The sequence below is a fragment of the Cherax quadricarinatus genome, chromosome 77, assembly GCF_038502225.1.
Source record: "Cherax quadricarinatus isolate ZL_2023a chromosome 77, ASM3850222v1, whole genome shotgun sequence".
In the NCBI taxonomy this organism is placed as follows: Eukaryota; Metazoa; Arthropoda; class Malacostraca; order Decapoda; family Parastacidae; genus Cherax; species Cherax quadricarinatus.
In genome coordinates, this window is record NC_091368.1 from 1269654 (window position 1) to 1281408 (window position 11755).

Genomic DNA, 11755 nt, shown 5'->3' on the forward strand with positions numbered 1-11755 from the left:
TTCTTGCAGGAACACTACATCCACCCTATATTTATACAGAAACATTCGAAACCATTCCTTCTTCACACTATTACACAGTCCATTTACGTTCACAGTCATACACCTAAGGCCTCTTTATAGTTTCCAACCCTTCCTCCTCTCTTCATTCATCCCAGGGCCTCCTGCCCCAGAGCCAGCACAAGGCTTCACACCATCAACCCCTCCCCCTTTTTTGCGATGCCTCTTATCGTGACTGCTTCGACATTGCTCTTCCTTCCTCCCAGACCTCTGCGCCGGCGTCAGGACATCATCTGAGTCTGACGCCGCCGCTCTCTTCCTCGTGATGCCCTCCACTTCCATGTTATCTTCAGAGGTTCCCTCACGATGAACCTCTACCTCCACCACGCCCCGTACCACAGCACACGGCGACAACTCTCTCTTACTAGTTGGCCCGTCAACCCTGCTATGTTTTTTATCCTTACATTCCTCTACAGGCACCGCCGTGTCTCTCACCAGCTCAGGAACAACGTCCACTGCAGGCGGTGTCAATGTCCTTAACACTTCCTGAAGCTCTTCCTCTAGAGCCTGCACCTCCTCCTGCACTTGCACTTCTGTACTTTTCCTGTGAGTAGTAACAGATCCTTTTACATCACAGCTTACCTCACACATGCCATTCTCCTCTTTGGAATCCTCCACCTCTTCACTCCACAAGCGCCCAGGCCCTTGCTTGCGCACTGGGCTCTCAACAGCTATCACGCTGGTAACTGGTGCTTCACCAGTTTGCGCTGGCGCCCTCCTCAGCTTCACGCACTCTGCCGCCATATGGTCGTACGCCCCACATATTCTGCACGTACGTCTCTGTCCGGCATACGATACCATAACTTGCGTCCTGAAGTCCTCCAACACGACGTAAGACGGTATGGGATGTCTCAGAGTCATCTTCAGGGAAAAGGTACCCTCCGGACGTCCCATGTAAGCACCTGCCGTCCACTTGCCCTTTTGTGCCAGATGTACGGTTCCATATGTCTCAAAAACACTCCTTATGTCAGCCTCATCTGCCTCAAAAGGGACATTACGTATCTTAACCCACGTAAAGTGGCGAGATACGTCGATCAAACGCACCTTCACAGCTGGAGTAGCGTCAAGACTCACGTCTTGGAACCTCGTCACCAAAGACTCATACACGGACGTAGAATTCAGTTTGACGAAGATTCTATAAGCCCCATTCAGGGCTACACCATACACCTCATCGTCCTGGATTCCATAGGTCTCCCTAATGATTGTTGGGAGTAAGACTTGCACTGAAGAGGGTGAAATCGCCCCACGAAGCAGCTCAATACCAATGGTATTTACGCGCCTCCTCACACTCAGCGCCATGTTGATACAAGGTAGCTCGCCTGAAAACAGCAGAGGGGTGCAGCGCACAACCTCACTCGACCATGGTCAGGCAGCGAATTTGGAGAGTCAGTGTTTCTCTCGAGCTTCATCTCCACGGTAGTTCAGGTTGTTAATAATAACATTTTTAAGTCGAGTTAATATTTCACTGATTCTTGTGTATAACAGTAATGATTTGTGATTAGGTAAATTTAAAGATTTTAATTATTTTTAGTTATTAACCTAGTTTTGTCAAGATTTATATATTTGCTATTGGCTTCTTATGAATTTTTAGTATTGCGTAAAAGGATATTCCACATTTTAACTGTTGGTGTATGATTAACTTTCATCAATCTCACCACAGGATGCTGATGCTACTAGTCTTCATCATGATGGCCCTACATCCAGCCTCCAGCCAAAACTACGAGTCGCGATTCAACGCTCTTACTTCTCTTCCTCGGCAATCTCCATTCTCTCAAGCCTTCCCCAGACCTTTAATTTTCCCAGCTCGCCGGCTCACTACTCCCACCCAACTACCTAACAATCTTCACGACCACCACATTCAACAAGATGTCCAATTCCAGTTGTCCTCGGCTCAGCAGCCCGCCACTATCAATCGACCTATCCAGATTGCCCATCAACAGGTTCAACCACAGCACGAATTTCCTCGGTTCCCTATTCAAGATTCAACCCAACAGGCCCAGAGTTCTCGGGCTGCCCCTCAGTTCCAGATTCGACAAAATGTATTGCAAAATTCTGTAAAATTTATTACTCCGCAAACTGTAATGAATCGGCAGCTCCTTATTCCACATCGACCAAACCAACATTTTCAACCAGTTCTTCAGAACATACCATTGCAGAGTCAGCCAATCGCACGACTCCATGATTGCGGTCATGCTGGTACATTAGTAAGTGGAAAGTGTTCCATATGGTTTAAATTACTAAAATATCAATTTACGTAGTCCCTTTTCACCAGGAATTACTCTTGTCTATGCTTTTCAGGTGGATGCTTCTAGAAGAGGTCATGCTTACCACTTTTCCTGGTGCAGGAACCAGGATACATTTACTTGGGAACAGGCTAATTCCTACTGCCAAAGACTGGGTAATGGCTTCCTACCCGTTAGTCTAGAAGACGCCGACGAGGACTCTTTCATAAGCAACATAATTGTCAGACGTAAGTCTTAATAATTTTTTTTTTTTTTTTTTTTTTTTTTTTTTTTTTTTTTTTTTTTAAACTTAAAATTTGCATAGTGTATCCTAAACCTAACGTCCTGTCTTCCAGATCCAGTACCATGGATCTGGACTTTTTTTTTTTTTTTTATATTTTATTTAACAACTTCATGTACAGATATTAATAGGTACATATATAAAAAAAATGATCAAGGGCAACATCAGTAAAACAATATATAAACACAAAACAATCCAGGCAACATCTGACAGTCTACTATATACAAGTTTTTATAACATATCACAATTTAAGGAGGAATAAAGTTATAATAACAAAGGCCACAAAATGGCTATTAATAAAACTCCTAAAATTACAACCTCAACACAATAATGCTCCAAGCTTAATGACAATCACCCATAATACCACTCTCAACAAATACACCAGACCTACAATATGCCTTATTTAGAAACCTTTGCTGCAACACAGGTGACCCATCATCCCCCCCCCCCACTCACACACACACATTGAAAACTAACCCTATCACCAACCTGAATAAACATGACATTAATTATCCTCAATTTAGGATTATTATGACACATGTCACTTTAGGAAGCATTATTTACAACCATGTATGGTACAGGACTACCAAAATTACAATACCTTAAATAAGAACAATAATAATAGGTAATTACTACCAAAACTGATGCTGGCCCACGTTACAATAAAACAAAAATAACTCAGAGCTTCAAGGAATTAGTGAAAGGAAAACCCTCTCAAGAATTCAACTTCAATTGCAATACCAGTGTAAGTGGAACATAATACGCTACCAAAGAAATATACACGTTATATAATTTATAGATTATACATTAATACATGTTATATATTTAATCTGCTCCTTCCACCTTCCCCATCAAGGGAACTAAGCAAAACTTATCTTGCACAACCTCTCATCTGGTCACACACTAGTACCTCCAATCACACCCAATCACATCACTGCATTCCCAAGGAGGTGAGCCCGTTGAAATCCCCTGAACCCCCCCCCCTTTTTACCAACCCACTCACCCCGGCAGTTAAAGCCCCTTATAACGCCAATAAAATCCCTATTGTTAGTCCTCTATAACCTTCAGAAAAATACTCTTCCCACCTTTTCCCAAAAATGTCTCTGTTGCGACACAAAGTTCGATAAAACGTCGCCGCCAAAGTCCGTCTCAGCACATCCCCACCCACCTTCCCCCTCATACCCCATAAAACATATATGTAGTCCACGATGACATATGTCAAACCTCTTACCACACTCTCCTCCACACCACTCATATCAAGACTCAACGCTCGCAATACCGCCACACCTTGGCCCCCCACCCTCACCACTACCTTACGCATCCATACCCTGATGCACTCCAAACCTTCACAAAAATAGACGACATGATACGCAGTTTCTTCCCCACTGCATCTGCCACACCCCCCATCCTCAATAACCCTCCTGTCTCGGAGCATCGCTCCCGTTGGCAAAATCCCATGCAGGAAACGGTACATAACCTCACGCGCCCTAGGTCGTATCCTTAATTTACTAAACCTTCGCCATATTACATCCCATGCATACATGGGGTAGATCCCTTCAACCGGCGCCACTACATGTCTCTCTAACAATTTACACAAAATTCCTACCTTTACTTTTCCTGGTTCCCTGGCTAACATTAAGGCACGTAACACTGTCTCGCATTCCTTCATTTCCGCCCCTCCATACCATTTCCTCAGGTGAGCATGTACCTTATCTAGCTGACCCTCCCTCCATCCCCCTGCACTCATCACTTCCCTCTTAATAAACACACATTTCACGCGCTTTCTCAAGTCCAACAAACCCAACCCTCCCCTACATACCGGCAATGTCACTACCTCCCTTCGCAACCAGTTGCACCCTGAACCCCACAAAAATTTGAACACCATTCTAAGAATACTCGTGATCGCCGTTCCTGTTAACGGCATCACAGCCGAAACAAACCAGACTTTACTATATAGTAATACATTGATGACAATTACACGCTGCCTAAGGGTTAAATGGTGAGGTCGCAGCATTCCCAACCGTCGCTGCACCTGTTCCACCATCCTATTCGAATTGCTAACCCTTGCAGCACTCAGGTCAGCCTCATACATGACACCGCAGATTTTCAGACTCCCGGTCCTCCGCTGCACAACATCACATCCCCACTCTAATCTCTCTGTCCACTCTCCCAGCCCCATGATCATTGACTTTTCCAGATTTACCTTCATTCCAGTAGCCCTCCCAAAAGTGTGCACAACTTCCCCCAAAATTCCTAACCGTGTCTCCTCACTTGCCAAAATAGTGGTATCATCAACATAGCCCACCAAACCAGGCCACGGCTTCAGCTCACCCTCCCTCCCCCCCGGCCTTAGACGATCCTCCACCATCCTATAAAAGGGATCCTGAACACATGCAAACAATATTTGCGATAAAGGACATCCCTGCCGAAGACCCCGCTCCATGTTGACACCCCCCCCCACACACCCATTGATTTGCACCCTTACCTTCGCATTTGAGTACAGCGTATCCACCCACCCCACTATTTCTTCACCAAACCCCTGTCGTAGGAGAATATCCCTCAAAGCCTTTCTTTCCACCCTATCATAAGCCCCTTGCCAATCCAACGCCACCAACGCTCCTCTTTCCCTTTCCATGTCCTCCAGGAACCCCTTGATAATCCCGTGGCCCACGTTCATTGACCTACCAGGTAAACCAAACTGAGACTCAAACACGACCCTCCCCACAACACATTTAAGCCGATTCCCAAGAATTTTCGCAAATAATTTATAATCAGCACAAAGCAATGAAATGGCTCGATAATCCCGAAGGGTACTCTGCTGTTTACCCTTTGGGACCAACACCACCACCGCCGTTGCCTGAGATTCTCCCATCTTTCCTCCGTCTTTCATGGCATTCATTAACCTTACTAGGAAACCCCTAAGCAGACCCCAGTGCTGTACATAAAATTCGCTAGGTAAACCATCGATCCCGGGTGCCTTACCCTTCCTCATGTCCATAAGGGCTCTCCATATTTCCCCCTCCTCAATGACCCCACCCAGTGCCTCCCGATCACTCCTCCCCAGTTTGCAAGGCACATACTCACATACCTTCCCAAGAACCTCACCATCCACCCCACTACTTTTCCCGTATTCCTCAAACCATCTATCTGCATATGCACTCATCCCCTTGGTGTCCCTTAATACCTGACCCTCTCTAAAACCCCCCACAGAAGATATGACTTGCAAACCTGGTATTGTAGTCGTTCGCTGTCGTACCTTCTGTCCTCGCAGCACACAAGCTGATGGCTTGTCACCCCAGAGTACTTCGTCTAACCCCGCCTGTACCCGTACAGCTGCAAAACTTTCTTCTTGCAAATCCCGTATTCTGTCCTTCAACATGTGTATATCCTCCACCGGGTACACCCCGGCCACCGCCCCCCCCTCGTAACAATTCCGTAATCTAGATTCTAAGTAATTTGACAAGCCATACCTCAATTGATTAATGCGTTTGCCCTCCCTCACATAAAAATGACGTATTCGTAACTTAGCCACACTATCCCACCATCCTACCACGTCTTCCTCTGTTCTTCTGTCGGCACAGAGCTGTTCCCAAAATATTGCAAACGCTTCCACTCCCTCCCTATCCCCCAAAACCATCGTGTTCAGTTTCCAATAACTTCCCTGCCTCCGAGCCAAAGCATCCCATCCCACCTCCACTAATACCGCCCTATGATCGGAAGACACCATTTCTATAGTTTTAAAAGACTCTACCAAAACCCTCCGAGATAAATATAACCTGTCCAAACGAGCCGCATATCCCCTTCTTATAAACGTATGTTCCACCTCCCACAGGCCTCCCCCGAATGCATCACGTAACTGAAGATCTCTAAGCAGGCCCCCCAAGACTGAGGAAAAATATCCCGCTCCTCTGGGTTCCACGTCTGTCTTCTTAATTACACAATTCCAATCCCCCCCCACAATCGCGACAGACGGTAACGTGCGTAGGTAATACACGAGCTCCTCCTGCACAAAATCCATCTTCACTTTCACGTCACTTTCTGCTGGGGCATACACACACACAAACGCCACTCTCTCTCCCATCCACCATCCTTCCACACGTAATACTCTCCCCCCTCCCCCCCCCTCTTTCCTATGCAATACAAACGGGCCCGCCTCCCTGATCAACACACCCACTCCTCCTTTTAAACGCTCAGACGGCAACACATAAGCCTGATACCCAGGGACCACTAATTCACGACCAAGCTTAAAATTGTGCTCCTGCACAAAAGCTACGTCAACCTTATACCTATTCAAAAACATCCTGAAGCACTCCCGTTTAACACCATCACACAGACCATTAATATTTATTGTTACACACCTGAGGCCAGCTTAAGGTTTCCTTCCCCGCCTCATGTCAAGATTCTTCCCTTTCAGACTGTTCCCCTGGACTGTGCCTTTGCCACATTTTCCCCCCTCCTTCCCAACCATCCCCCCCCCCTTCTGTTGTGGCCCTCTCGCAGAGTCACTCTGGGCACCAGAACCCCATGTCTTTTTCCCCGGCCTTTGTGCCGGTGTCAGAACATCGTCCGAATCTGACGCTGCTGCCCTTTTCCTTGTAGCTCCCTCAGTTTCCATATCTGAGTCCTGGGAGCCAGCACAATGGACTTCCACCTCTACCACCCTTAATCCGCCTTCATGCCCCTCCATGGCACTCGCACTGTCCACCACAGGTGCCACCTGCTCCTCCCCTTCCCCACACACACCTTCTACCCTGATCCCAGGGTCTTGTTCGCTGTAACTCTCCCCCTCCGTAGACTGTAACATAGCCTGTATCACCGTCTCCAACTCCTCCTCAATAGCCTTCACTGCTGCGCCCTCCTGTACCTCCTCACTTGACAACTGTACTGTTGATGGGCCAGGTGATTCATGGATCACCACTTCTTCCGAATCCCCAGGAGGAGCCACCACCACTTCACTCCACATGCGACCACGCCCTCCTCCTTGCACCCGTTCTTCTTTAGGCATTGGGTGCTCATGCTCAGGTGCTCCGCCCCTTGCCGGCCCAGGAGCCACTGTTGATGGGCCAGGTGAGTCATGGATCACCACTTCTGCCGATTCCACTGGAGGAGCCACTACCTCTTCACTCCACATGCGACCACGCCCTCCTCCTTGCCCCCGTTCTTCCTTAGGCATTGGGTGCTCATGCGCAGGTGCTCCGCCCCTTGCCGGCCCAGGAGCCATACTCCGCTTGCCACAGTCTGCCGCCATATGGTCAAATTCGCCACACAGTCGGCACGTACGCCTCTGCCCCGCATACGCTACCATTACCTGGGTTCTAAACTCTTCGAGATATACATACGAGGGTATAGGATGCCTAAGCGTCATCTTGAGATTAAAAGAACCCTCAGGAAATCCTGTGTAAGCACCTTTTACCCATTTGCCAGGTTGGGCCAGATGTACAGTTCCATAACGTTCGAAAACATTTCGAATATCTACCTCATCAGCCTCAAAAGGCACGTTGCGAAGCTTAACCCACGAATAATGTCGTGAGACATCAATCAACTTGACCCTCACTGCCGGTGTTACAGTAATGCAGACATCTTGGTAACGATCAACCAAAGCCTCGTATACTTGAGCAGTTAGCACTTTCACGAAAATTCGATATACACCGTTCAGTGCCACTCCATATAAATCCTCGTCTCTGATGCCATATGTCTCTCGTATAATTTTGGGCAATAACACATCGACTGACGTAAGTGTTAAAGCCCCACTAATAAGTTCAATGCCCACAGTATTCACTCTCCTGCGAATACCTGGCGCCATGTCGTTGACTGATTAGCTCTTCTGGGAAACAGTAGAGGGGTGCAAAGCACGTCCGCACTCTACCTCATCCAGACAGCGAATGCACAACACCTCCTCGTACCACTGCTGTCAGGTTACTGAGGAGCGTCAGGCAAGGGGTCTGCACGGCCCAATAGCGATGCAGACAATAAGCAACATAATTGTCAGACGTAAGTCTTAATAATTTTTTTTTTTTTTGTTTGTTTTTTTTTTTTTTTTTTTTTTTTTGTATTTTATTTTAAACTTAAAATTTGCATAGTGTATCCTAAACCTAACGTCCTGTCTTCCAGATCCAGTACCATGGATCTGGACTAGTGGAAACAAACTAGGGTCTTCCTCCTGGCAGTGGTACCCTGGACGTCCTCTAGTCTACAACAACTGGTCTTTCACTGGCGGGTCTGTGTAACCCTTGTGGGTTTTAAGTTTTGTTCCCGTAATTAGATTTTTTTTTTTTCACTTTGATATTTTTTTAAGTATAAAGTCTAAAGTTTTCTTTCTAGGCTTGGCCGACCACAGCCAGATAACCGCGAGGGTAATGAAGACTGCCTTGGTGTGTTGAAAAATACTTACAATGATGGAATCGCATGGCACGACATCACTTGCTACCATAAGAAACCAGTTATCTGCGAAACTAGCATTCAAATTTAAAATTTTAAAGTAATAAAGAATTGATGGTTATATTCGTATAACTACCCTTCTAAATTTATTACATACTCTACAATAAGCTTAGTGAGGTCTACCCAAGATGACCTGATTTACACCTTGACCGCCTCCACCAAGGCAGGGTGGCCCCAATGAAAGTAACCATTCATTCACTCTATCAATGTTATCAAGTGATTACACTAGTTATGAAACTGCAACATTAACACCCATCACTTGGAAGTGCAGACACTACTTCCAACCCACTCCAACCATTTATCTCACGCACTTGCCGAGTCAAAGCCCCTCCCACAAAACTTCTATTATAGGGAAGGCGGGGGTAGATCTACAGTAATTTACTTAGTTCCATCCTCTGCCCAAACTCTTGATAAGTTTTGGTAATTTTTTTATTTTATTTAAAACTCGTACAAAAAAATATATGGGTACATAATCAATATGTAACAAGATACAAGCAGTAACACTATAATCTGCAGTGACTACAGAAATACCAAAGCACTGATCTAATGACAGCATGATTGGCTGCTGCACTCCAATCAAACACTACTTTTATGTACTGTGCTTCACGTGAAAAGATGGTCTTGTAATAAAAACGATAGTCCTACCTAGTAATGCTTACTCCCCCCCCCCCCTTGAAAAACATACCACTTTCACCCGAGTATACTCATTGACATCTTACATTTATTAGAGCATTAAGGACATTGACAACATGTATAAACACAATCCAGCCATCTAAAAGGCTGACTATAATACAAGAAAAGTCTGAAACATGATGGCACACATCCACCAAAGAAACCAATCCACACCCTAACCCTCATACCCCATGATAACAGTATCGTGCACGGTGGTGGATTTAATACACTACCGCTGACTCTTCACCCCCCCCCCCCCCACATGCCTAGTAACTGTCTGCCGTCACCACTCATAACCTCCATCAGTCATTGAATTTAAAAATACATTAAAGTACAATAACAAAGGAATATGAGAACCCCTTATCGTCTCCGCCACAGAAAAATAAAATTGTTACATTTTCTAAATACATCCTGCTGATTCATCTTTGCTTACAAAATATCCCCCATCCCCTATGCTTTTTATCTCTTTACTCCAAAGCTAAAAACCAGATTATACATTTCATCAAATTATATTACAATAAGCATATCAATACTTATCAGACTAATAGGTGTACATTATCACCCTGAGTTCCACGAAATTTACATAAGAATTAATACATATATTGACAATCTTCAGTCCTTCCCGTCTTCTAAATAGTGTCCATATATCCAATGACATTTCGTTATGATCCAGTCATTTACTTTTCCCCTTTTCCCCAGTGCAAGATAAATGCCACTTGCATTAGACGTCACAACACCTTACATTTGTTCACTTAAAACGTATAAAATGAGAACTAACAAATAACTCTACAATATATAGATAGTTATTTGACAAAGTGAAGAATACCAACTATGGTAACAGTACACTAGAAATTGTAACTCGCTCACTAATACATATTCCCATTTTTGTATTATGTTCAACAAGATATATTTTTAACAATGTTCCAGAGCAATATCAGACTTACTGTCACGCACTAAGTTACACAATATAACTTATTAGGAGCCATGAAACATGTACTGGGCAGTACTACCTCAATCATTAACAAAACCAACCTGGCAAAAGACTTCAGAAAGCCACCCCTTGCCATCTGTATTAAAAAAAAAAAAACTCGCGTTCCCTTCCATGCTCAAGTTCGTACCTGACGTCGAAAGTCGTAAAACCCCTGTCTCTTAACCAAATGTCACCAGTTCCCACCCCCCCCCCCTCATTCCTAACGACTTTACACCCATATGCTCCACTACCACACTTATTCCACCTTCCATCCTCCATTAATCTCAAAAAAGAATACCAGTTTAGGGAGAACCAGCCAAATCCAGCTCTAAACTAGACCCAACACTAACATTACACCTACCGACAGATTACGATAACCCAAGGGAAAACTATTTACCCACAACCTCCCATATAGTAGCCTATTTCTGCATACTGTAGGATACACAGTCGCCGCAAGGGCCCGCACCCTATATTCACCCCCCACCTCCTGCATGCACCAAGACACATGTATCACTGCCCTCCGAATGTCCTTGGAAACCCCTCCCACATCAAAATGCAAAGCCCTCAAAGTCGAAATGTTTCTCCCCCCTCCCGCCACTATACCCAGAACTCTCGCTAACCATGCCCTTACAAAACCCAAGTTTTCACAAAAATATATGGCATGAAAAGCCGTCTCTTCCTCACAATGCAAACAAGTGCCAGCACCTACATAACCCATTCTATATAGCACTGACCTTGTAGCTAGAATTCCCATAAAGAATCTATAAACCACTTCACAAACCCTTGGCTTTAATCTGATCTTCCGAAAGTCTTCCCAAATGCCCCTCCAATCATACATTGGGTATGTAGCTACTCCCTGTATCACTGTACCCTGCCAACCTGTCCTCCCAAGCCTACTTACCCTTACTTTTTTTGCTTCCCTTACTGCCAACAAATTTCGCACCATATCTTCACACTCCAGTAGTGCCTTTCCCTTCCACCATTTTCGCACATCCTTCATGACCTCTCCCACCCCTCTCCCCTCCCACCCCTCTCCCCTCCCACCCTCAAGTATCGCTGCTTCACATACACTGCCTTCACTCGTGTGTCCAAAGG

General features: G+C 45.4%; 1 protein-coding gene across 2 annotated transcripts; it reads left to right on the forward strand.

Annotated features, from left to right (window-relative positions):
• Positions 1 to 883: 883 nt before the first annotated feature.
• On the forward strand, positions 884 to 9079 carry LOC128701988 (uncharacterized). 2 transcript variants are annotated; one of them, XM_070101421.1, is made up of 5 exons: positions 884 to 951; positions 1718 to 2261; positions 2356 to 2527; positions 8692 to 8797; positions 8902 to 9079. In XM_070101421.1, exons 1-5 carry the CDS (start codon positions 899 to 901, stop codon positions 9047 to 9049), a joined length of 1023 nt encoding a protein of 340 aa, XP_069957522.1. In that variant the 5' UTR covers positions 884 to 898; the 3' UTR covers positions 9050 to 9079. The 2 variants fall into 2 exon arrangements, with proteins under 2 accessions (XP_069957522.1, XP_069957523.1); XM_070101422.1 differs by lacking the exon at positions 884 to 951 and adding an exon at positions 1437 to 1482.
• Positions 9080 to 11755: the final 2676 nt, after the last annotated feature.

Coding starts and splice junctions, on each gene's coding strand:
- LOC128701988 (XM_070101421.1), top strand. CDS start 899: ATGGGATGTCTCAGAGTCATCTTCAGGGAAAAGGTACCCTCCGGACGT. Junction 2,262..2,355: donor GCGGTCATGCTGGTACATTA/GTAAGTGGAAAG, acceptor TATGCTTTTCAG/GTGGATGCTTCTAGAAGAGG. Junction 8,798..8,901: donor AACTGGTCTTTCACTGGCGG/GTCTGTGTAACC, acceptor TTTTCTTTCTAG/GCTTGGCCGACCACAGCCAG.